The sequence below is a fragment of the Chiloscyllium punctatum genome, chromosome 8, assembly GCF_047496795.1.
Source record: "Chiloscyllium punctatum isolate Juve2018m chromosome 8, sChiPun1.3, whole genome shotgun sequence".
Classification (NCBI taxonomy): Eukaryota; Metazoa; Chordata; class Chondrichthyes; order Orectolobiformes; family Hemiscylliidae; genus Chiloscyllium; species Chiloscyllium punctatum.
Window position 1 is genome coordinate 77994442 of NC_092746.1, and position 27314 is coordinate 78021755.

The following is a 27314-nucleotide window of genomic DNA, read 5'->3' on the forward strand; positions in this document are numbered from 1 at the left end:
TGTGTGGTCCACTAATTGCTGGCCTTGAGCAACATTCATTTATCAGTGAGCAAGAGATTATGGCAATTTACTCAATTAAAGAAAGATTGCTTAAACATAAACCTATGTTAATGAGACAGACGACACTTGAAGAAGTAATTAAAAATGCCGTCTGCCATAGTGCAGAAGCTGTGTATGTTTAAGTTTTACCGAATGTTTTTTCTGGAAATAAAATGTCCTTGAGTATTTATGGTCTATGTATTTCATTTATCAGTATATTACTCTATAAAAAAACTGTGTTAGTATTTCTAGTCTTTATTTCTAGTCTCTAGTCTTTATTTAGTGAGTATTCATACATTTTTGCTGCAGTATTGTTGTTTGATTATGGGGTGCTGCCTGTCTGAATTCCGAAAAAGTTTGGATAAAGGATTGTCTACCTGTACTAAAATAAGAAACATTAGGATACTAGGAATGCCAATTCTAGCAGGGAGTTAGACAAATGAATCAGGAGCAGAAGTTGATCATTTGGCTCATCAAGTCTGCTGCATCATTCAGTGAGGTCATGGCTTATATGATAATTCCTAACTTCACTTTGTTATCTTATCCCATAATCCTTTGAATCTCTTACTGGGTATAAAAAACTGTATATTGCAGCCTTGAAAATACTTAAAGTAGCTTAAACCATCCTTGAGAGTTCTCTGAGGTAAAGAATTCCACAGATTCACTCCCTCTGAGAGAAAACAAATTCACCTCTCCATCTTAAGTAATCGATCCCTTATTCTAAGATTATGTCCTCTGGTCCGAGACTCTTCCACAAGGAGAAGCAACTTTTCTGCACCTACCCTGTCAAGTCCCTAAAAATATTACATGTTCAATAAAGTCCCTTCCATTCTTTTAAATTCCAACAAGCACAGGTCCAGCCTCCTCAACCTGTCTTCATAAGACAATCAATCCCTCTATTTCAGAATCAACTCAGTGATCCTTCTCTGTACTGTCTCCAATGCCAGTATTCTTTTCTTCAGACAAGGGACAAAAACCGTTCACAGTATTCTCGGTGTGGTCTGGGTCGTGCCTTCTGTGCATTTACTGGTGCCTACTCAATGTATTTTAGCTGTGGCATAACATACTGTGATGTGGAGGTGTCGTTGTTGGACTTGGATGTGCAAAGTTAAAAATCACACAACATCTGGTGATAGTTCAACAGGTTTATTTGGAAATACAAGCTTTTGGAGTGTTCAGTGGAGACAGAACTTATGATCTTTTTGATCTTCTACTATAAATTTTATAGTATTATACTATAAATAGTATTTATTTACTATAAATTTCTATGTATTCTATGATCCTGCCCCACTAGCTATCTTACGAAAGAGCAGCTTGCCAAAAGCTTGTACTTCTAAATAAACAATCAACTCCACCGCCCTGTGGCTCAACATTTCAACTCCCCCTCCCACTCTGCCGAGGATATGCAGGTCCTGGGCCTCCTCCATCACCACTCCCTCACCATCTGACACCTGGAGGGAGAACGCCTCGGAACACTTCGACCCCAGGGCATCAATGTGAACTTCACCAGTTTTGCCCGAAATGGCAATTTGCCTGCTCCTCGGATGCTGCCTGACCTGCTGTGCTTTTCCAGCACCACTCTAATCTAGACTCTGGTTTCCAGCATCTGCAGTCCTTGTCTTTACCTGTTGCGTGACCTGGTGTTGCGTGATTTTTAGCATAATATACTGTTAGCTCCAGTGCAACAAATAAATTGAATTGAATTGAATTGAATGGAGCTGATATTGTATTCCACAATCCAACAATATGAAGTCAGGCAATGCAGCATCAATTTGAATCTATGCCTTAGCATTCTTCAGTTTAATAGGCAAAGTGCTAGTTAGTATATACTGGGAAGAGGCACAACACACTTTTAAGTTATAAAGATAAATAACTCACCTCTTATTCAGAGGTATGCATGTGACTCAGGGCACAGTGTAGACATGTTTGAACTCAGTATGCTATTTTGCCAAACCAGTCACAGCTGAGCTGCATTGTTTAATATTTACATGAATATTACCTTTCTATGAATATCATTTTCACATATGCTGGATAAGATGATGAGGATGTCAGTTTGCATATCCAAATTAAGTTTGGTTTCTTCCTCTGAGCTGTTCGTCATGATTTTCAGAATATCTATTAAACATTAATTAAACATTAGGTCACTTAGATTATAAGAATACTATAAAACAACTTTTAAGAAAAACACTGGAGATTTAGAGTCATAAAGTCATTGAGATCTACAGCACAGAGAAAGGCCCTTTGGTCCACTGTATCTTTGCCAGTCTAAAACAACTGAGGTAAAACAAAGAACTGTGGATGCTGGAGATCTGAAATAAAAACAGAAATTGCTGGCAAAACTCAGCAGGTCTGGCAGCACCTGTTGGAAGAAGCGTCGAAAAGTGTAGCACTAGAAAAGCGCAGCAGGTTAGGCAGCATTCCTGATGAAGGGCTTATGTCGACTCTCTTGCTCCATGGATGCTGCCATACCTGCTTTGCTTTCTCATCACCACATTTTTTGACCCTGATTCTCTAGCGTCTGCAGTCCTGCTTTCTCCTCTACTGGAAGAAAGCAGAGTTAACATTTCGAATCCAGTGATTCTTATTCAGAACAAAATGATCTTATTCAGGTAGAAAGTGCTGTATTTTCTGTGATGCACTTGAGCTAAATGTGACAATGATGTGCTCCATTACCTCAACCTATTCTGCCTAAATCGCAGAATCATAGAATGTCTATTGCACAAAAAGCTAGTTAGCCTACTTTCAGCTCTCTGGAAAGCAACTCAACTAGCCCCGCTCAACAGCCTTTTCCCTGTCACTCTGCAATTTTCAGATTAGATTACTTACAGTGAGGAAACAGGCCCTTCGGCCCAACAAGTCCACACCGACCATCTGAAGAACAGCCCACCCAGACCGATTCCCCTACATTTACCCCTTCACCTAACACTACGGGCAATTTAGCATGGCCAATTCACCTAACCTGCACATTTTTTTTGGACTGTGGGAGGAAACTGGAGCACCCGAAGGAAACCCACGCAGACACAGGGAGAACGTGCAAACTCCACACAGACAGTTGCCCGAGGCAGGAATTGAACCCGGGTCTCTGGTGCTGTGAGGCAGCAGTGTTAACCACTGTGCCACCGTGCCGCCCACTAAATTTCTTTTAGTTTCAGATAATTATCCAACTCTCTTTGGAAAGCCTTGATTGAATCAACCCCTGCCTTCCTCGCAGATAAACAATTTCAGATCCTAACTGCAATTGTTTTTCCTCGTATGAACTTTGTTTCTTATGCCATTCACCTTAAAATGGTATACCCTGATTTTTGGATCCTAAACAACAGTAATGATTTATTAAACACTGGCACCATTACCTTATCTTGGAAATTAGAAAGTAAATTCTCTTTTACACAGATTTTAACAAAGCAATGACAAACAGACTAATGTAGGCAGTGTCTGATAAATGAACATTTTTAGAGTCAATACTCACAAATAGTCATAAAGGTCCTGAAATTGTAATGGGGAGGTTGTTGTTGCATTAGCCGAGACTGGAATTGTGAATCGGGACAAGGCAAAATCCTGATGCAGTTGACTCTTCGGGAATTGCCCGGGTAATTGGAATTTTCTTTGAGTGGTTACCCTGTATCTGAACCTCACTGAAAGAGTCCTTTAGAACTGGGGATATCTGGGGATTCCAAATTATTTTTGCGAATGGTTACCAAGGAAAGGTAAAAAATAAAAAAAAACACCCTCTGGCAATACAAAATTCCCAGTCCCTGACCTGATCCAGCCAGACCAGAAACCCTCTGACTGTCACAAAACCTCCACCAAACTGAACCCCTAAAAAATTGAAACCTCTTCCCTTGAACCAGCCCTGTGGATCAAACAGTTCCAATCTCTCGCTGACTTGACCTGACACCACTGGATTTGACCTTACCCCTCAACCTGCCTTAAACATTCGTCAATGTACTTGGATCCGCACTCGGCACCCTACCCCAGCAACCAACTGATATCCTATCACATCAAAAACCTTGCACCCTACCACCCACAGCTAATTGACACCTTACGTCTACCCCATCAGCCACCTAGCACCCTACACCATTTGCCCAAATGGCACCTTACTCCCTTACAAAACTCAGAAACATGGTCTCACCACTCATCTGGCTCCCTACATCCTCTCATCTCCCTGGTACCATATATCTCTCTCCTACCTGGCACCTTATTCACCTAATCCCCTCTTCCAATTGCTACCTGACCTCACACTTACCTACAACTTACCTTCTCTCAGTAGCTTTTAAAATTTCTAATGGATCTTTAAACTAATTCAGACACCAAGGTAATGTTCTGGGGACCAATTTTGAATCCCACATTGGTAGATGGTGGAATTTGAATTCAATGAAAAGGTCTATAATTAAGAGTCTGATGATAATGATTACGAAACCATTATCAATTGTCAGAAAACTCCATCTGGTTCATTGATGTCCATTCGGGAAGGAAACTGCCATCCTTACCTGATCTGGACTACCTTAAAAATGTGCCCCCTAATCTTGAAAATCCACATCTTGGGAAAGAGGCAACTACCGCCAACTCTATCTATACCCCTCATTTTATAAACTTCTATCAGGTCACCGCTCAACCACCTAAGCTCCACTGAAAAAAGTCCCAGACCATCCTGCCTTTCTTTAAAACTCAAACTTTCCATACCAGGCAACACCCTGGAAAATCTCTTTTGAACTCCCTCCAGCTTAATAATATCCTTCCTATAACTGGGGCAACCAGAACTGAACACAGTATTCCAGAAGTGGCCTCACCAATATCCTCTTCTAAACACAAGTCAGGGTGTAATGGTATACTCTTAATTTACCTGGATGAGCGTAGTTCCAACAATACTCAAGAAACTCAATAGCATTCAGTTTAAAGTGGCCCACTGATTATCGTCTCTAACCATTAGTTTAAGCAACCACTCCCTCCATAATTTGGAGATGCCGGTGTTGGACTGGGGTGTACAAAGTTAAAAATCACACAACAACAGGTTATAGTCCACCAGGTTTAATTGGAAGCACACTAGCTTTCGGAACGATGCTCCTTCATAATCACCTGATGAAGGAGCGTCGCTCCGAAAGCTAGTGTGCTTCCAATTAAACCTGTTGGACTATAACCTGGTGTTGTGTGATTTTTAACTCCCTCCATAGGTAGTGAAAAGCAACAGGAGTATACCACAGCAACTCACTAAGCCTCCTCTGACAGTACCTTCCAAACTAATGAAAGACAAGGGTAGCAGGCTCATAGGAACAGCACTACCTACAAGCCTCCATCCAAGTCACACACCTTCCTGACTTGGAACGATATCATCATTCCTTCATTGTTGCTGGGTCAAAAAACCCAGCACTTTCATCCTAACCGCACCATAGGTGTAACTCACCAACTAAATGGCAGTGGTTGAAGAAGACAGCTCAGTATCACCTGCTCAAAAGTGATTTGGCTTGGGCAATAAATGTTGACCTTTGTGGCAACATTTTTATCCAGGAAATTTAAGAATAAAACTGTGTCTGCTTTAAGATTTATCAATGATTGTAATGTTAAGTTCATATGAACTTTCAAACTATTAAATTTTTATAACATGTTACCTGGTCAGTGAATTTCTTGAATCAATTAACATGACTTCTCGTGTCCCCCACAAAGGATATCTTTATTATTCTATTGAGCAAATCTGAAGACCTTAGCCAATATGTGAATTTTACTGTTATGTTCATTATTTCTACACTCCACTTGCCTAACATACCAGTATCTTTAAATTATTGATGTTTCTGCATTTTTACCAATATCACTTATTAACCAGAATTTCTTTAATGCACTCATTATGTTCCCATCCAGCCCCTCCAACTAAACGTCATGCTTGCCGTTCTGTACTACCGAGTGCACGTCACGCATCATCTTTCATATGCACTTGTGAGCATGGGAACTCTGTTCACTATAACAATACTTGATGGTATAGTATTGCTTCATAAACAGGAAGGCATAATTTACTCTTCTGTTTGTCCTGAGTCAGCTAATCATAGCTAGACTGCTTGTTGAACAGATGTCGTACTAGAACAGAACTCAGTGAACCAAGAAATGCGAATGAAAAAGTCAGTCAGGATTTGAACTCTGGATTACTGCAGCCCTTTCCAATGAAGTACACAAGTTTGAGCCTGAGTAAGAATAGCATCAACTTCAAACGTGATGTTGTTAAAGTCAAGCTGCCAATTTACTTTCATAACTTGAGTTCATTTAAGGTTGGATGTTTGAATTAGGTATGTGAATGTTCCTAGAACCTTTAAAGCCATTCTCTAACTTAATTTGAGGAGAACAGTGGGTAAAAAAGGGTGAACAAAAATATATGCTGCATTTCATATCCTCAGAATATCTGAAAACACTTTATGACAAGTATAATCACCATAATTTTGTATGCAAATGCACCTACCAAATTATACACAATAAAGTACCATACAGTATATTAGATTAATAGCAGTTAATATATTTCACTGTATGATACTAGCTGAATGTTAAGTACTGGTCAGGGCACCTCACAAATGCACCCAAATTATTTGTAATTCTATATTTAAATTTACTATTAGGTTAGAATTGAATTGCGAAAGTACTTTACCTAGAAGTTGAGAAATAACTCCTTGGTCGTGTAAGTTCTGGTTTATCAACTCTTCACCAAGGGATGCCATAGATCTTAGGAGTCTTAGACAGTAGCGCATTTGAGCTTTCTTACTGCCATGGCCACCAGTAGCATGGAATGAATTGCCTTTACCATAATATGGATCTGGGAGGGAAACAAATTGTGGTACTGATGTTTACATCTGTTATTCTGAATAACTAAGTTTATTTGAGGTTCAAATTTGTGGAAAGAAAAAAGTGAAAAGTGCACAAGGTTTTTAATGTTCATAATGCAGCCCATCAATAACATGCTCCACATATGGAATAGGTGTAAATCTATACTGCATTCATACTCAAAATTTGACTACGTCAAATGAGTTATATCATCTTTGGTCCCTTATCATTGAAACATACTGATCAATCAAAGCTTCCATTTTAAGGTTTTCCATTACGTGCAGAAAATTTTAAATTTACTGGGACTTAAAAGTACTTACTTTGACTTATGCACCAATCTAACAGAAGCAGCAGACGGGTATTTCCTTGGCATTTCATGTAGTCATCCACCATGACTGGAGCCAGTGAGATCAAAGTAGCCAAGGCATGAAGCTGAAGCTCTTCATACTGGGCAGGAGACCAATCCCGAACTCCAGGATTCTCATTTGGTTGAACATAATGAAACAGGGCTAGTAGTGCTCCTCCATCACTAAGCAGCTACTGGGTAAAATACACATGTAGAAAGACAAATTTAAAATTTAGATCACTCTCACTATAAATCAGGTCAAATAGTGGTAAAAGAATCTCCTATCTACTAAAGCCCTCCCTCAACTGATGATTAAGTACATTTCCTCATTGAACACCACTTGGAAAAGGCAGAGGCCAAGATTAGAGTAGTGCTGGAAAAGCACAGCAAGTCAAGCAGCATCTGAGGAGCAGGAAAATCGAAGTTTCGAGCAAAAGCCCTTTCATATGGAATTCCTGATGAAGGACTTTTGCCAGAAATGTTGATTTTCTTGCTCCTCGGATGCTGCCTGATTTGTTGTGCTTTTCCAGCTAGAACATAGAACATAGAACATAGAACATTACAGCGCAGTACAGGTCCTTCGGCCCTCGATGTTGCGCCGATCAAAGCACACCTAACCTACACTAACCCAATATCCTCCATATACCTATCCAATGCCTGCTTAAATACCCATAAAGAGGGAGAGTCCACTACTGCTACTGGCAGGGCATTCCATGAACTTACGACTCGCTGAGTGAAGAACCTACCCCTAACATCAGTCCTATATCTACCCCCCCTTAATTTAAAGCTATGCCCCCTTGTAATAGCTGACTCCATACGTGGAAAAAGGTTCTCACTGTCAACCCTATCTAACCCCCTAATCATCTTGTACACCTCTATCAAGTCACCCCTAAACCTTCTTTTCTCCAATGAAAACACCCCCAAGTGCCTCAGCCTTTCCTCATAGGATCTTCCTACCATACCAGGCAACATCCTGGTAAACTTCCTCTGCACCCGTTCCAGTGCCTCCACATCCTTCCTATAGTATGGCGACCAAAACTGCACACAATATTCCAGATGCGGCCGCACCAGAGTCTTATACAACTGCAGCATGACCTCAGGACTCCGGAACTCAATTCCTCTACCAATAAAAGCCAGTACGCCGTATGCCTTCTTCACTGCACTATTTACCTGGGTGGCAACTTTCAGAGATCTGTGTACATGGACACCAAGATCCCTCTGCTCTTCCACACTACCAAGTATCCGACCATTAGCCCAGTACCCCATCTTTTTATTACTCTTACCAAAGTGAATCACCTCACACTTAGCTACATTGAACTCCATTTGCCACCTTTCTGCCCAGCTCTGCAGCTTCTCTATATCCCGCTGTAACCTGCCACATCCTTCCTCACTGTCTACAACTCCTCCGACTTTCGTATCATCTGCAAACTTGCTCACCCAACCTTCTAACCCTTCCTCCAGGTCATTTATAAAAATGACAAACAGCAATGGTCCCAAAACAGATCCTTGCGGAACACCGCTAGTGACGGCACTCCAAGATGAACCTTTGCCATTAACTACTACCCTCTGTCTTCTTCCAGCCAGCCAATTCCTAATCCAAACTTCCAACTCACCCTCAATGCCATATCTCTGTATTTTCTGCAGTAGCCTACCATGGGGGACCTTATCAAACGCCTTACTAAAATCCATATATACCACATCTACCGCTTTCCCCTCATCTACCTCCTTAGTCACCTTCTCAAAGAATTCAATAAGGTTTGTGAGGCACGACCTGCCCTTCACAAAACCATGCTGACTATCCTTGATCACATTATTCTTATCCAGATGTGCATAAATCCTATCCCTTAAAATTCTCTCTAAGACTTTGCCCACAACAGAAGTGAGACTCACTGGCCTATAGTTACTAGGATTATCCCTACTCCCCTTCTTGAACAAGGGAACCACGTTTGCTAGCCTCCAGTCCTCTGGCACTACTCCTGTAGACAAAGAGGACACAAAAATCAAGGCCAATGGCTCTGCAATCTCCTCCCTTGCTTCCCAGAGAATCCTAGGATAAATGCCATCAGACTTATCTATTTTCACCCTTGCCAGAATTTCCAACACCTCTTCTCTACATATCTCAAAGCCATCCATTCTACTTATTCGTGCCTCAGTATTCATATCGACAACAATGTCCTGTTCCTGAGTGAATACTGACGAAAAGTATTCATTCAGTGCCTCCCCAATCTCTTCAGCCTCCACACGCAACTTCCCATTACTATCCTTGATTGGACCTATTCCTACCCTAGTCATTCTTTTATTCCTAACATACCTATAGAAAGCCTTAGGGTTTTCCCTAATCCTACCAACTAAGGACCTTTCATGTCCCCTCCTTGCTGCTCTTAGCTCTCTCTTCAGGTCCTTCCGGGCTACCTTATAACTCTCAATCGCCCCTATTGAACCTTCACGCCTCATCTTTACAAAGGCCGCCCTCTTCCATTTAACAAGGGATTCCAATTCCTTATTAAACCACGGCTCCCTCACACGACCCTTTCCTCCCTGCCTGATAGGTACGTACTTATCAAGGACACTCAATAGTTGCTCCTTGAACAAGTTCCACATATCAATTACGCTCTTGCCTTGGAATCTACTTTTCCAATCCACACATCCTAAGTCATGCCTCAACGCATCATACTTTCCCTGCCCCCAGCTATAACTCTTGCCCTGTAGTACACACTTATCCCTCTCCATCACGAGAGTAAAAATCACCGAATTGTGGTCACTGTCCCCAAAGTGCTCACCTACCTCTAGTTCTAATACCTGGCCTGGTTCGTTACCCAGAACCAAATCCAGTATGGCCTCACCTCTTGTTGGCTTATCTACATATTGTGTCAGGAAACTCTCCTGCACACATTGCACAAACACTGACCCATCTAACGAACTTGAGCTATAGCTTTCCCAATCAATATCAGGAAAGTTAAAGTCTCCCATAACAATCACCCTATTACTGTCATTCTTCTCCTGAATCATCTTCGCAATCCTTTCTTCAATGATTCTAGGACTATTAGGAGGCCTGTAAAAGACTCCTAACAGGGTGACCTCACCTCTCCTATTCCTAACCTCAACCCAAACTACCTCAGATGGCAAATCTTCGTCCATCTTCCTTTCCACCGCTGTAATACTATCTTTGACAAGCAAAGCCACACTCCCCCCTCTTTTACCCCCACCTCTGACCCTACTAAAACATTTAAACCCTGGAACCTGCAACAGCCAATCCTGTCCCTGATCTAGCCATGTCTCCGTAATAGCCACAACATCGAAGTCCCAGGTACCAACCCACGCTGCAAGTTCACCTACCTTATTTCGTATACTTCTGGCATTAAAGTATACACACTTCAAGCCACTCTTCTGTTTACAGGCACCCTCCTTTAAGATTGATGCCATATTCCTAACCTCCCTACACTCCAGGTCCTGCACCCTAAAGCTACAGTCTGGGTTCCCATGCCCCTGCAGAGTTAGTTTAAACCCCCCCCAAGAGCACTAGCAAACCTCCCCCCAAGGATACTGGTGCCCCTCAGGTTCAGGTGCAGACCATCCTGTTTATAGAGGTCCCACCTTCCCCAGAAAGAACCCCAGTTATCCAAGTACCGAAATCCCTCCCTCCTGCACCATCCCTGTAGCCACGTATTTAACTGTTCTCTCTCCCTATTCCTCGACTCTCTATCACGTGGCACGGGTAACAAACCAGAGACAACAACTCTGTTCGTTCTAACTCTGAGCTTCCAACCTAGCTCCCTAAAAGCCTGTCTAACATCCTCAGCACTCCTCCTACCTATGTCATTGGTGCCAATATGGACCACGACTTCAGGCTGCTCCCCCTCCCCCTTAAGGACCCGGAAAACACGATCAGAGACATCACGTACCCTTGCACCTGGGAGGCAACATACCAAACGTGAGTCTCTCTCGTTCCCACAAAACCACCTATCTGTGCCCCGAACTATCGAGTCTCCAATTATTAGAGCTCTACTCTAATCTTGACTCTAATCTCCAGCATCTGCAGTATCCACTTTCGCCTACTTGGAAAAGGCACCAAATGTTGCAAGAGCACATAATGTACTCTTGACATGCAACTTTAATGTCCTTCTTCAAGAGTGGCTCGGTTAAGCTGATCGAGACCTGAAGGACCTATCTCTCAAACTGGACTCATGACAGTGGTGAGAGAACCAGCCTGATTTGATTTCATTCTTACCAATCTACTGGTTGTAGATACATCTGTCAGCTGTTGTATTGGTAGGAATAGCCACAGAACAGCCATTGTATGGATGAAGTCAAGTCTTTATAGTCCATTGTATTGTGTGACAATGATCAGAGGTTAGGTATTTTGCAGTAAATAGCTCACCTTCTGATTTCCAAAAGCCTGTCTATTGTTTATAAGGCACAAACAGATGGTGATGGGATACTTCCAACTTGCCTGGATATGTCCTGTTTGAAAAACCCTCAAGACACATCTTTGGGACTAAACTGACAACCTTAAACATTCATTGCCTCAAACACTGGCACACCACTGACAACATTTTCAACTGTCATTGTAAGTTCCCCTTCGTGACTTGAGAATATAATGTCATTCCTTCCCTGTCCCAAGGTCAAACTTCTTCCTAATAGCACTGTGGGACTACCTATGCACATGGGTTGGAGCGGTTCAAGGTAGCGGCTCATCATCACTTTCTCAAACTGATGGACAATAAATGTTGGCCTTATCAGTGATGTCCAAATCCCAAAAATGAAGAAAATAAAACATCTTTGTTATGAGTTGAAAACCAAAATTAGGAAAGAATTTAGTTTTACAGCTTGCTGCTATTTATGAGCTTTGTAAATAGCATTTACTTCATGGTCAACAACATCTCATGTTTTCAGTACATCTACTTGCCACTTGTACATGTAAAGTTTTACCTGTATAGAAGCAAGGTCATTTGTCAAAGCAACAAGTAAATTGAAGAATATTTTTTTCATTTCAAAATCTTCATGATTGCTGGAAATTTTAATGCCTTGAACCAATGGGTTATGGCTCTTTACTAAAAGAAAAAGGAAAGGAAACAAAACAAATGAGAGAAATTTGCATCAATATAACATATTATCAATCCTCAGTGTCCCAACAAACATTGCATTTAACTATTACAGTGCAGGCAACCTCAGCAACCAATTACACAAAGTGAGGTCACACATAGCTGGTACGGGATCAGTTTTTAGCTGAGATTACTTAGGGGAGGATTGTCTGTCACAAGCCTGACATCGGTGGTGGGCAAGTTGTTGGAGGGAATCCTGAGGGACAGGATTTACATGTATTTGGAAAGGCAAGGACTGAATAGGGATAGTCAATATGGCTTTGTGTGTGGGAAATCATGTCTCACAAACTTGATTGAGTTTTTTGAAGAAATAACCAAGAGGATTGATGAGGGCAGAGCTGTGGATGTGATCTACATGGACTTCAGTAAGGTGTTCGACAAGGTTGCCCATGGGGGACTGGTTAGCAAGGTTAGATCTCATGGAATACAGGGAGAAGTAGCCATTTGGATACAGAACTGGCTCAAAGGTAGCAGACAGAGGGTGGTGGTGGAGGGTTGTTTTTCAGACTGGAGGCCTGTGACCAGTGGAGTGCCCCAAGGATTGGTGCTGGGTCCACTACTTTACATCATTTATTTGATTTGGATGTGAGTATAAGAGGTATAGTTAGTAAGTTTGCAGATGACACCAAAATTGGAGGTGTAGTGGACAGCGAAGAAGGTTACCTCAGATTACAAAGGGATTTTGATCAGATGGGCCAATGGACTGAGAAGTGGCAGAAGGAGCTTAATTCAGATAAGTGCGAGGTGCTGCATTTGGGAAAGCAAATCTTAGCAGGACTTATACACTTAATGGTAAGGTCCTAGGGAGTGTCGCTAAACAAAGAGACCTTGGAGTGTACGTTCATAGCTCCTTGCAGGTAGAGTCGCGTGTAGATAGGAAAGTGACTAAGGTGTTTGGTATGCTTTCCTTTGTTGGTCAGAGTATTGAGTACAGGAGTTGCGAGGTCATGTTGCAGCTATACAGGATGTTGGTTAGGCCACTAATGGAATATTGCATGCAATTCTGGTCTCCTTTCTATCAGAAGGATGTTGTGAAACTTGAAAGGGTTCAGAAAAGATTTACAAGGATGTTGCCAGGGTCGGAGGATCTGAGCTATAGGAAGAGGTTGAATAGGCTAGGGCTGTTTTCCCTGGAGCGTCGGAGGCTGAGAGGTGACCTTATAGAGATTTATAAAATCGTTAGGGGCATGGATAGGGTAAATAGTTTTTTCCCCTGGGGTGAGGGAGTCCAGAACTGAGGGCATACGATTAGGGTGAGAGGGGAAAGATATAAAAGGGACGTAAGTAGCAACCTTTACAAGCAGAAGGTTGCATGTGTATGGAATGAGCTGCCAAGAGGAAGTGGTGGATGCTGGTACGATTGCAACATTTAAAAGGCATCTGGATGGGTATATGAGTAGGAAGGGTTTAGAGGGATATGGGCCAAGTTCTGGCAAATGGGACTAGATTGGGTTGGGATACCGGGTCGACATGGACGAGTTGGACCGAAGGGTCTGTTTCTGTGCTGTACCACTCTATGAATGGTTAAGAGTATGCATATTCTGCAACAAGTGACTCCCCAAAACTTTATCATCACTTACACGGCACAAGTCAGAATGACATACTCTCCATAACCTCTTTGAGCTACTGCACTCAAGAAGCTTAACACCATCAAGGTCATAGCAGCTGCTTGATTCACATGCCATGCAATTCAACAACTCACCGAGACTTCTTTAACAATATATTCCATAAATTATAACTTTTAGCATCTCAAGGGATATAGGAAGGAGTAGATGGGAACACTACCAAATGCAAATTCCATTCCAAGTCACACTCTAACTTGAAATATATCATGGTTACCATCATTGCTTCATTCACTTATGTGAAGAGGGCAGAGAGTTGGGTGTGAGAAATGCAATGTATGGTCAAGAGATATTTGTGGAGGGTGATTGAAGCCTGGGTGTGTGATGGTACAAAGATGAAGGTGAGTGTGAGGGCTTCAATCCATAGCAGTTACATTGCTCATCATTCTAGAGATCCCTGTGCCTCTTGGAGCACCGTCTCCAGGTTTGAGTAACCACTCTATTGCTATTCAGATCCTCAGTATTTTAATCATGCCTGCTTGGTTAAAAAGACTGGATTCTTCCTCACATTCTTGGCAAACCTCATTTCAATCCCTTTGGTCCAACAGAACATCATTCAGGTATGCATCCAAGACCTTGGGAGGAGGCTGTAGTGTGAGGACAGGTGTGGGCGTGGGAGGGACATTCTGACCAGCCTCCTTTCCAATCTGTAGTTCCTGAAGCTACAGATGTCATTTGAGTGATTGTAAAACCTGTTCTGGCTGCATGAATTGGAAGTTCTCCTTTGAGAGACTTTCCTGTGGAAATGGACTGGTAATGCTGTTGTTCAGTAAAAGAACTATGGCAAAGCTGCTTCACTGACAAATGAATTTTTGGTCAATTACTGGCTATCTAACTGTGTGAGGGTCTGATTTGATAAAATCCAACACATTAACTTTATTTCACTTTCCAAGGACATAGTATGACCTGTTAAGCATTTTTAGCATATTCTGTTTTTTGTTTTGGGTGGCTACTTGCCCCACTTTTTTTCTCCACTGTCCCATATAAATTTCTAACTCATCTTCTTTGAGGTCTGAACAGGTTTTTGGCACATCCTTTTGGATACTCTGAAGTAATGGAGATAGTGGCAATCTAACCCAAAAGAATACACTGCAGCAAGAATCTTGATGCTCTCCTGTCCATTCATATCTAATTTAATGACGTATTTTAAGCAGGAAATGTCAACTTTGCTAGAACACAGAGTTAAGCAGGAATTTAATTTGATAAGAGGAGGTAGGGTGTCTGCAAAAGGATATAGGCAGGTTATGTGAATGGGCAAAAACACGGTAGATGGACTACAAAGTAGGTAAATATGAACTTATCCATTTTGGCAGGAATAGGAAAGTAATATGCAATTTAAGTGGAGAGATATTGCACAGCTTGCTGATTCAGAATGTTACAGAGATCTTGGGACATGAATCAAAGAAAATTTGTATGCAAGTACAGCAAATAGCAAGTGATTGGGAAGGCAAATGGAGTGTTGGCATTTCTTGCACGGGAATTATAACAGATAGTATTCTAACAGTACTGCAACAGATAGGTGTTGCTGAGCCCATATATGGATTTAGATTAGATTTGATTAGATTACATTACAGTGTGGGAACAGGCCTTCGGCCCAACAAGTCCATACCGACCCACCGAAGTGCAACCCACCCATAGCCCTACATTTAGTGGGCGGCACGGTGGCACAGTGGTTAGCACTGCTGCCTCACAGTGCCAGAGACCCGGGTTCAATTCCCGCCTCAGGCGACCGATTGTGTGGAGTTTGCACATTCTCCCCGTGTCTGCGTGGGTTTCCTCCGGGTGCTCCGATTTCCTCCCACAGTCCAAAGATGTGCAGGTCAGGTGAATCGGCCATGCTAAATTGCCCGTAGTGTTAGGTAAGGGGTAGATGTAGGGGTATGGGTGGGTTGCGCTTCGGCGGGGCAGTGGGGACTTGTTGGGCTGAAGGGCCTGTTTCCACACTGTAAGTAATCTAATCTAATCTAATTTACTCCTTACCTAACACTACAGGCAATTTAGCATGGCCAATTCACCTGACCTGCACATCTTTGGACTGTGGGAGGAAACCGGAGCACCCGGAGAAAACCCACGCAGACACGGGGAGAATGTGCAAACTCCACACACTGTTGCCTGAGGCGGGAATTGAATCCGGGTCTCTGGTGCTCTGAGGCAGCAGTGCTAGCCACTGTGCCACCGTGCTGCCCGCATCTGGTTGCGTATATAAATAGGAAGGGTTTGGAGGGATATGGACCAAGTGCTGGCAGGTGGGACTAGATTGGTTTGGGATATCTGGTCGGCATGGACAAGTTAGACCGAAGGATCTATTTCTGTGCTGTACATCCCTATGTTTCTTTGACTCTAGTCCTTCAAGAGTACATATCTCCTCATCCTTCACTAACTGAGAGTTACCTTGACAGGTATATTTTCTAAGCAGATCTGCATTTCCTCTTAACCAATCTCTGATCATCTTGTACACTCTGATGCATCTTTCTGGCTTCCACTGTGCTTTCTGTTACCATTCCAACAAAATTCCCAGACTTGTCTTGTTTTCCTACCTCTAGCTTTTTCTTAGCCCACCAACACTTTGATTTTAAATGGCCTACTTTATTGCTATGAAAGCACTGGAGCTTTTTACCTTCTTTGTCCCCTTCAAGCATTTCCTTTTTACCCCTTGCTAAGTTATCCTTATGATCTTCACTGAGATCAACCTTTCGCTTTCCACGTGAGAATGTCTCTTTTCCACAATTTGTAATCCTCATGGATTGAAGTTGATTCAGGAAGCCAAACTATGGTTTATGGACCAACTCATAATTATCAGCCATTTCAGCTGCTAACCTTGCCGTTTTAACTCTCTGCTCTTCCACATGAGTTTGCATTATGTCAGGCAGTGACTTTTTGAACTCCTCCAAAATAATTGTCTCTCTAAGAGTGTTGTAGGTTTGCTCTATTTTTAAAGTTCTTATCCAACTATCAAAATTACTTTGTTTGATCCTTTCAAACTCAATATAGGTTTGACCAGGTCCCTCCTTAGATTCCTGAAACATTGCCTATCGGCTTCTGGTACAAGCTCATATGCACTTGATAGCTTTTTTCATGTCATCATACTCTCCAGGTACCTCCTCTGATAGTGATGCAAATACCTCACCAGCTCTACCCACAAGTTTGGTTTGGATCAACAAAACCCACATGGTCACTGGCCACTGCACTTTTTTAGCCACTTTTTCAAATGAGATGAAAAGGGCTTCCACATCCTTCTCAGCAAATTTAAGTAATGCTTGAACATACTTAAACAGTTTCGCACCAGACTTTTGATTATCAGGGACTTGGTCATCCTCACTCTCTTCCTCACTAAGCCTATCTTCAACCTACATCTCCATCCTTTTAAGCTGACTTTCCTTTCTAAGTGTCATTTTCTGAAGTTCAAACTCTCTCTCTCTTTCTTTCTCTTCTGCTAAAGCGCTTCGTTCTTCTCTCTTCTGATTTTAATCTTAGCTCAAACTGTTTCATTTTTGTTGCCCTTTCCTTATCTCTTGCCTCTAACTCAAGCTGCTTCCTTTGAAATTGAGTTCTTGCCATTACTACAGATCCTGATAGTGTTCCCAGCAAATGTAATTGCTGAGCTACTGATGACATCATCTCATCTTTCCTCATGTTTGGAGGTAGCTTCAACCCTCAGCTTGTCTATTAATTCCCACAGCTTGGTCATATTTGTCTTTTGTAAAAAAATCCCAAACTCACTTCTTCCAGCTCCAGAACTCCTTGGTGACTGAAAGAGCCATTGCTATCTGAACACTGTTTCGACCAACCAAATCAACAACTGAAATAAAAGCCGCTAACACCTTCCACTCGCTGTTTAAATTCCCCAAAGAGTCTTCAATCTGTTATGGACCAGGTCTGACCCCTCAATACATTTTTAAGCAGGAACCCAGACTGTAACTTTGCTCTTTGTTTTTGAAAAGTGTACAGTAAATATTCCTAGAGTGAATCAGCTGGTCCAATTGCCAAGTTTTAACAATTTATTTATAAAATTATGGAATGAAACACAAAGAACAGAAAATAGAATGCCAGATAACTTATCCTATCCAAACCTGACAGACTATCTCGACTTAATAATGCTGTTCCACATATACCTGCAACAATCCCCCAAAACAGACCCCTGAGCATAAAGATTAAAAATGATACAAAATGCTTGCAGATTTCATGTCAAAGAAGAGAGTTTAGCAGCCTTTTTCACACCCCCCTGCTGCAACTAACTCTAATCTAGACGAAGGCTAGCTCCACAGCTAGCTGGCCACTCCCTTTTGATGAAACCGGACTTTTTAAGACATGAAAGCCTTAGGCCAGAGGCATTAGCTGTTAGGGTTAAACAAAAAGGCCCCAATGAACCATTCAAACGTCAAACGTGATGGAACCTCAGGTTGTTTAGAACCTCTCTGAAAACAAAAGGACAATCTAACCTTGTCAAAGGAACAGATTCGTCACATGTTTCAATAGGGCACTTCTCAATTTTCTAAACAATATTGTTATTGACATAATCTGTCAAACCTTTCTTCATAAGACAATATGTTCATCCCACGAATGAATCAAGTGACCCATCTCTGAACTGCTTCTAATGCAATTATATATTTTTTTCAGATAAGGGACCAAACTGTCCGCACAAATCACGGTGGCACAGTGGTTAGCACTGCTGCCTCACAGTGCCAGAGACCCGGGTCTCTTCTATATCTTTCCCCTCTCACCCTAAACCTATGCCCTCTAGTTCTGGACTTTACTACCCCAGGGAAAAGACCTTGTCTATTTACCCTATTCATGCCCCTCATGATTTTATAAGGTCGCCCCTCATGATTTTATAAGGTCACCCCTCAGCCTCCGACGCTCCAGGGAAAACAGCCCTAACTTATTCAATTTCTCCCTATAGCTTAAATCCTCCAACCCTCGCAACATCCTTGGAAATCCTTTCTGAACCCTTTCAAGTTTCACAACATGCTTCTGATAGGAAGGAGACCAGGACTGCACACAATATTCCAAAAGTGGCCTAACCAATGTCCTGTACAGCCGCAACATGATCTCCCAACTCCTGTACTCAATACTCTGACCGATAAAGGAAAGCATACCAAACGCCTTCTTCACTATCCTACCTACCTGTGACTCTACTTTCAAGGAGCTATGAATCTGCAGTCCAAGATCTCTTTGTTCAGCAACACTCTCTAGGACCTTACCATTAAGTGTATAAGCCCTGCTAAGATTTGCTTTCCCAAAATTTCTCTAAATTAAACTCCATCTGCCACTTCTCAGCCCACTGGCCCATCTAGTCAAGATCCTGTTGTAATCTGCGGTAACCTTCTTCTCGGGAAGCGTGTCATGAACCGCGACCTCTGAAAGTTGTAGACTGACTGGCTCAAATAATATGGACAATAATGTTTACTTTGTTTTTCTCTGTAATTTGCCTGGTTGTCAGGATTTTTTAAATATATGTGCGTCCTAATTTTCTTTTCTTTTTTTCTCTCTTCTCCGTTATCCTTTTTTTTGCATCATTTCCTTTATGCATTTCTCCCTTGGTATGGGATGGGGGGAGCAGTTGGGGGAGGCGGGGGCACGTGGTTATTTATTTCTTTTCTATCAGGTGTGCCTAGGGTTAAAGCATTGATGGGATGGGTTGAGTGCCCACTTTTAACTTGCTTGTTACAAGATGTGCGTAACGTTTTCTTACTTTGTGCTATCTGGGACTAGGGCATGGCTTCAGCTGGAAGAAACCATGGAGGGGTTAGTGGGTAGTATGAGGACCTCCTGTGGGCAAGGGGGGAAAGTCTCCTTTCATTTGTGTTATATGATTTTTTTTGTTGTAGAAGTAGTTGTTAAAAGTTTTGATTTGGTAGCTTTGGTAGTTATATTTTTAAATTTATACAAACTGTTGCCATTTTCACTCAGCGCGTTGTGAGTGAGTTCTTCCTCCTGGGAGGTCATGGACTGTCTCAGACGGCTATGCCTATTCATTCATTTAAATGGTGCACCTGGAATGTTAAGGGGAGTCATTCACCAATTAAGAGAAAAAAATACTGTCAAGCCTTAGAAAAGAGAGGGTCGATGTAGCCTTGCTGCAAGAAACACACTTAACTGATAAGGAGCATTTGAAGTTGCAGCAGGGAGGGTTCAGACGGGTTTTTATCTTGTCCCTTAATTCGAAAAATAGAGGAGTTGATTTACTAATCTCCCATTTCAACTGTTAGACCAAATTAAGGATGAATATGGGTGGTTTATGATTCCTAAAGCTTTAATACATGGACAGGAATATGGGATTTTGAATGTATATTGCCCTCCCCGGCGCGCCCCTTTAAATTTTTAACAGATGCGCTTTCCATGTTGATGGAAATTATAGGGGACACTTTAATTGTATTATTGACTCGGAAGTGGACAGGATATCTTGGGGCCTTGCGGGTATGTCCCTGCAATCCAGCCAGTTTGTGGGTCTGAACAGGGAGCTGGAGTTGGTGGACGTATGGAGATGTCTTAACCCCGAAGGTAGGGATTTCACCTTTTTCTCTAATCCACCTAAGTGCTATACTAAGATTGACATGTTTTTGCCCCATCGACCTTTATGAATTCTGTGCTGTCTTGCAGAATCGGGAACATAGCCATTTCTGATCATGAGGCAGAGTACATGGAGGTCAATGTCGGCGGTAACGGGACAGGCTCGTGGCACTGGTGCATGGATCCTTTCCTATTGAAGGATAGCAGTTTATAGAGTATTTTTCACGGGAATTTAAAATCTTTTGGGACATTAATTTGGGTATGGCCAGTAATCCGTCGGTGCTCTGGGAGACTGCAAACACCTATGCACGGGGTTTGATTATTTCTTACTCGGTGACCCAGAAGCAGCAGAGGGGAGAGCAGCAGTGTTTGCTCAATGCTCCCCTGAAGGCAGCTGAGACAGCATCCTTTGACAGACCATCTGTAACCAAATTGCAGTGGATTACAGCCCTCAGGGCTACTTTGAATGCTGTGCTCACCCAGACAGCAAAGAGGGAAATCTCATTTGAGAAACAGAGGTTACTTGAGTGTGGTGATAAACTAGGTAGATATCTAGTGTTCTTGGCCTGAAAGAAGAATGCCCCCAATCTATCACATCCATGACAGAGAGTATTGGTACTCTTACCTGCAATGCCAAAAAGATTAATGCAGCAATTAATTCTACTTTGAGCTGTACTGGTCAGAGGGCTGTGAGGACAGATTGGCAAAGATGGAGTCCTTTTTTAAGACCCTGGACCTTACAGGTGTAAATTCAGAGCAGGCGTCTTTTCTGAATGCCCCTCTGACAATCCAAGAAATACAGGATGTGGTGAGGCAGCTCCAGAGTGGTAAAGCGCGCGTCCCTGACGGATTGCAAAGTGAGTTTTACAAAGCGTTTAGAGACAAGCTGGCCGGGCCACTGTTGGATATGTACAAATTACTCATACAGTCAGAATTGCCTCCCATCCTCTCCGAGAGAAGCAAATATTTCTCTTAGTCTCAAGAAAGGGTAGAATAGTTCTGGTCAAAATGAATGTTCTTCCTTGTTTATTATATGCCATATGAATTCTCTCTTTGATGCTACCCAGGCAAGCACCACTGAAGCTTTAAGGTGGCTTGGATCTTTCATCTGGCATCATAGGTGGTCTCTTTTTAAGCTGGATAAATTGCAGCTTTTGCAGGGGATGAGAGGTTTGGATTTCCCGGATTTTAAGAAATATCAATTGAGTTCCTTACTATCCTATGTTGCTGACTGGGCCTGCCAGGACCTGCAAAGAATCTGTTGGACATCAAGGCTTTCCAGGCAAAATGCCCCCTCATCAATTTGTTGTTTATGGACAAGATGAGGACCATTGCAGAAACCCGATTATCCTTAACACGTTTAAAGCATGCAGAATGATGTGACAAGATGAAGGTAACTGACAAAATACTGGGGTCGATGGACTCTGGCTTTAAGCTCTGGGAGTCTCCTGTTTGGGAAATTTATTTAATGGGGAGGCCACAATGCCTTTCGAGCAGCTGAGTCAGAAGTATGAGCTTTCTAGGAGGGGCCTCTTTCGTTACTTTCAGGTTACGGACTTTATACAGAAAAAGACTATATTGATCGTTAGTCCCTATAAGTTGAATATGGAGAGGAGGTTGTTTTGGTCTACAGGTGGTCTCTCGATCTCCCTCTATCACTTGTTAGGAGGTAATGTTTTGAAGGGCATTAAGTGGCTGTGTGCAGTCTGGACTCAACAATTGGGAGTGGAAATTTTGGCAGAGGTGAGGGAGGATATTTGAGATTAGATTAGATTACTTACAATGTGGAAACAGGTCCTTCGGCCCAACAAGTCCACACCGCCCCGCCGAAGCACAACCCAACCATACCCCTACATTTACCCCTTACCTAAAACTACGGGCAATTTAACATGGCCAATTCACCTGACCTGCACATCTTTGGACTGTGGGAGGAAACCGGAGCACCCGGAGGAAACCCATGCAGACACGGGGAGGACGTGCAAACTCCACACAGTTAGTCGCCTGAGGTGGGAATTGAACCCAGGTCTGTGGCGCTGTGAGGCAGCAGTGCTAACACTGTGCCACCGTGCCGCCCATTTGGGAGAATGTAAGGAGGATTTTGATTTGTAATAGGACACAGGCCAAGGGGCTAATTTGGCACTGGACCAGCCTGTGAAATTTAAAACAGGAGCATCCCCAATGTACCCCAAATATAAAACAGATGTTGGCACACTTACTCATTGCTTGTGGTCATGCCACAAGCTTTGTAGGTATTGAGGTGCCATAGCAAGTGTTTTGGAAGGGGTCTTGGGAACTGAGGTTAAGGTGGATCCGGTGTCCTACCTTTTGGGCTTACCAAATCTCCCTTGTTTGGACATGGGAAGAAATTGTTTAGTATTCTTTCATTCTGTGCGAGGAAGAACATTCTAATGAGCTGGGTGTCGGAGAATCCTCTGGGATTCTCGGGGTGGCGTAGATTAGTTATGGAGCACATCCCCCTGAATTTCCTTACAAGTATGGTGCACCAGAAAACTGAACTGTTTTATAGAACGTGGCGGCCCTTTCTGAATTATATGGACGCAGAATTAACAGCTATATTGGTCAGGGCCTTTGTGTAGTCATGAGGGCTGTGTCTGGTGGTCCGGTGACCCCTGGGAGAAAGAATCCTGAACAAATATGGGTATGCTTACTGATGCTCCCGGTGGTGGTGTGCTTTGTTGGGATTGTGTTGAGTGCGGTAACTTAACTGAATGTAATTTAATTTACCTTGGTTTAACTTGCTCTAATTTAGTACTTTTAAGTTATTTTTGAATTGTAGTTTTTGTAGGTTGTTTTTTCTCTCTCTCCTGTGGTTTGTGGAGTAGAGTAGTAATTTGTTGACTGTTATTCTTGTTATATTATAAGGTTGTTATACTGTTTCGTAGTGATTTTGTAAAAAATTTCAAAGCTTTTTTCTCAATAAAAATATTTACAAAATAAAAAGCAAGGTTTAGTGGATCTTATCAAATTAAAAGGAAATTGAGTGAGAGGAACTACTTGATAGGAACTCCAGACAGAAAGAAATCTCAGAGTGTGTCATGTGAATATGTTTAAAAGGTATTTTGACAGGGAAGGAAAGCAAGATGAGAAGGTATTGATGATTACAGCACAGAAGGAAGAACCAAGTTCAGAGGATTCTGAATTGGACATTCCTCAAATTAAAATGGACAACGAGGAAGTTGTCAAAAATTGGGATAAGCTACTGAATTACATTCCTGAGAAAAATCTAAATGACCTAAAAGAATTAGTACTATCATGTGGGGAGATATGCTGAATTAACCTGGGAAGTACTAATCTAATTGTGCATGATGTAGACATAGGAGATGCTGTTCCGATTAAGCAACATTCTTATAGGCATAACCCTTTAAAGTTGGCACAGATTCAGAAGGAGATTGAACACATGTTCCAAGACAACATAATTGAATTGAGTTACAGGGACTGGAGCTCACCTATAATAATTGTACCAAAGCCAGATGGTACCCAATGGTATATGTGGACTATTAGAAAGTTAATGCCATTACAAAAACTGATGCATTTCCAATTCTGCGGTTGGAAGACTTTGTTGAAAAAGTGGAACAAGCAACTTAGATTTCTAAGTTGGATTTGTTCAAAGGCTACTTGCAGGTACCTTTGTCAGAAACAGCAAAGGCAATTTTGGCTTTCGTAATGCCAAATGGACTGTATCAGTTTAAAGTCACGCCATTTGGTATGTAAAATGCTCCAGTCACATTTCAGAGACTAACCAATAACCATTGCCAGATTACTCAACTGTGTGGTGTACACCAATGGCCTGGTGATTTTTAGTCACTCATGGAAGGAACATTTATCGAACTTGTTCGATCAACTTTGGAAGGCAGGTTTGGTGATAAATCTAGCGAAAAGTAAATTTGCCAAAGCTCAAGTCGCCCTTCTGGGTCATGTTATTGGACACAGACAAATGGCCCCACGGGATGCAAAAATGAAAGTAATTGGGGAATTTCCCATACCATTGACAAAAAGAACAGTTACTGGGATTGAGTGGATTTTATTGAAACTTTATGCCAAATCTTAGCAGTGTGGTTGCTCCACTCACTGAATTGTTAAAGAAAGACAATTGTTAGTAGACAGCAGACTGTCAGAATGTGGTTAATAGCCTGAAAGCTGTGTTAACCACTGCCCCAGTATTAACCACACCTGATTATGCAAAGCCTTTCAAGGTAGCCAACGATACGAGTGATGTGGGTGTCAGTGCAGTGCTCCTACAGGAAGACAACAAGAAGAAAGAAAGACCTATCGGATATTTCTCCAGGAAACTGAACATTCATCAGCAGAAATATTCAACAGTTGAGAAATAGACTTTGAGCTTGGTTTTTGCATTTCAACGTTTCAGAGTTTATATTACTAGTAACACATCTGAGACAATTATATGCAATGATCATAATCCATTGAAGTTTGTGGAGAAATTTAAGGACAAAAATGCTAGACTGTTTAGATGAAGCCTGTTGTTACAGCCATTCGATTTGAACATTGTGCATGTGGCAGGTTGAAAAACGTGATTGCCGATGCATTGTTGAGACTCGAACGAAAAACAGAGGCGTTCGATGGTGGGAGAACCAAAGACTGAATCCGAATGTAGTTGTGCGTGTTTAAAGTCAGTGTAATGCATATGTGTGATTTAGAATACTAACCAATATTTTTTGGGATTTTAAAAACGAAGCCATCTTTGGATATTGATGGGTTTTTTTTAGGGCGGCAGATGTGACAAACCTGTTCCTTTGACAAGGTTAGATTGTCCTTGGTTTTTTTTCAGAGAGGTTGTAAATGACCCAAGGTTCCATCATGTCTGAAGTTTGAATGGTTCATTGGGCCTTTTTGTTTACCTCGAACAGATAATGCCTCCGGCCTAAGTCTTTCATTTCTTAAAAAAATTGGTATAATCAAAGGGGAGTGGCCAGCTAGCTGTGTAGCTAGCCTTCGTTTAGATTAGAGTTAGTTGTAGCAGGGGATGTGTGAAAAAGGCTGCTAAACTCTCTCCACTGACATGAAACCTGTAATTTTTTTGTGTCATTTTTAATCTTTATGCTCAGGGATCTGTTTATGGGGATTGTTGCAGGTATATGTGTAACAGCATCATTAAGTCGGGATAGTCTGTCAGATTTGGATAGGATAAGTTATCTGCTATTCTATTTTCTGTTCTTTGTGTTTCATTCCATAATTTTATAAATAAATTGTTTGTTTAAAACTTGGCAGTCAGACCAGCTGATTCACTCCGGGAATATCCACTATATACTTACCAAACAACAAACAGCAAAGGTATTGTCTGGACTTCCTGTTTAAAAATGTTTTGAGAGGTTGAGCCTAGTCCAAAATAAACATATAAGATCTTGAGGGGACTGGATAGCAGGAGGGAGTTCTTCTCATGGGGGAGACTACAGCTGGGAAACATCGCTAAGAATGAGAGGTCTTTCTTTTAAGAAAAAGATGATGAGTTTTTTTTTGAAAGGCTCATTACAGTGGGCAATTATTTTCCCCAGTAAACTGGAACTTTTACGTTTATTCCAGGCTGACTTAGATTTTTGATAGACAAAAAGTGTCAAGGGTTTTGAGGTGCAGACAAGAAAGTGAAGCTGAGACAACTCGAATAACCATGATCTTAGTGAATGGAGGAGCAGGCTCTAAAGGGCCAAATGGCCTACTCCTGCTATTGTTTTTCTACCCCACAAATACTTCTGAAATTGAGAACATTCTAGAAACAGATTCTAGCAAGGAGTTCTAACGTAGAAAAGTGATAGTTTAATATTTTCATATACAGTAAATAAGAAACATTTGGAGACATGGGGCTGGATTTTCATCTTTGAAGCATTATGAGTTGGAAAATTTTATAGCTTGGTCCAAGCACCTCAAGAGAAAGTGCTTTCAAAGACGGGATTTTTATCGCTGAGGGCAGGTGTGGTCTATAGTCAGGCCAGATAACCTAGGAAAGAGTTCAGGAACAGCTGCAGGTTCCTAAATTGTGCTTAATAGGGTTGCCTTGAAGCTTTAGGATATTGTCCCAGTTATAATGAAAACTTAAGGCCATGTAGCACTCATCAATTACTTCCTTTACTCCCCACAAACTCACCATTCTCCATCAATGTCACCTCATGTCCCCTCCACCTTTTTCCCACAGCTCCTCTACACGCCAAGCTACATCCCTCCACAAACCCATTGTGGGGTCCTCATGCCAAACTATGGCATTCTATGGCCACTTAGTCACTATAAATGATATATAGAACCAATACAACCTATACTGACAATAGAACATGTAAAAATGAGCTTTAAAAAGCAATCATTAATTGTTAAGTTTCCACTTCCTTAAACAATCATTTGCCACAGGCGAATAAATGAGTTACTTATTCAGAAAATAGCAATAGCAGAAGTTGCTAGCCCATGAAATCTCTTTATTTGTGTAAATAAACATTGTGCAGTTTTCAGAAGAGATCAGAGACACAGAGAAATTACAGAAGCTTGGCCTTTCAGACAAAAATGCATAATGAGACATAGATGGCTAATGGGTGTCATGGTTTTCATTATAACTGGGACAAGGTTAAACAGCACCAAGGTACAACTCTGGTATACACTATAATGTAGAGTGGGTAAATGGAAATGGAAATGCCATAGCTTGCCATGGAGGATATGAAGAACCATAGGAGGTGTGGGCAGGGATGCAAGGCTCGATATGGTAAAATCTTTTGAACATAACTTACAAAAGGTTCTCTTCTACAGACTAAGCTTCACAATACATTTGAAGTGCAGGGAACCATGATTCTTTGAAAAACAGCCCAACTCCATGAAAACTGCAGATGGTTAGGGACTTATTCTAAATATGGAGCCAGCCAGATTGCATGTTAGTGTATCCTTTAA

The 27314-nt window shown here is 41.8% G+C and overlaps 1 protein-coding gene across 12 annotated transcripts in view; it reads right to left on the bottom strand.

Annotated features, from left to right (window-relative positions):
* The window catches only part of steap2 (STEAP family member 2, metalloreductase), a 226015-nt gene that overhangs the window by 43701 nt on the left and 155000 nt on the right, over window positions 1-27314 (bottom strand). For 10 of the 12 annotated variants that reach the window (XM_072575875.1, XM_072575876.1, XM_072575877.1 and 7 more), the window contains 4 exons: window positions 12110-12231; window positions 7155-7371; window positions 6662-6826; window positions 2039-2154 (listed from right to left, as the gene is read on the bottom strand). In XM_072575875.1, coding sequence (XP_072431976.1) covers window positions 2039-2154; window positions 6662-6826; window positions 7155-7371; window positions 12110-12231 — 620 coding nt within the window. Of the gene's footprint in view, window positions 1-2038; window positions 2155-6661; window positions 6827-7154; window positions 7375-12109; window positions 12232-27314 lie in introns of those variants that run through there. The other 2 variants (XM_072575881.1, XM_072575882.1) reach the window with 2 other exon arrangements.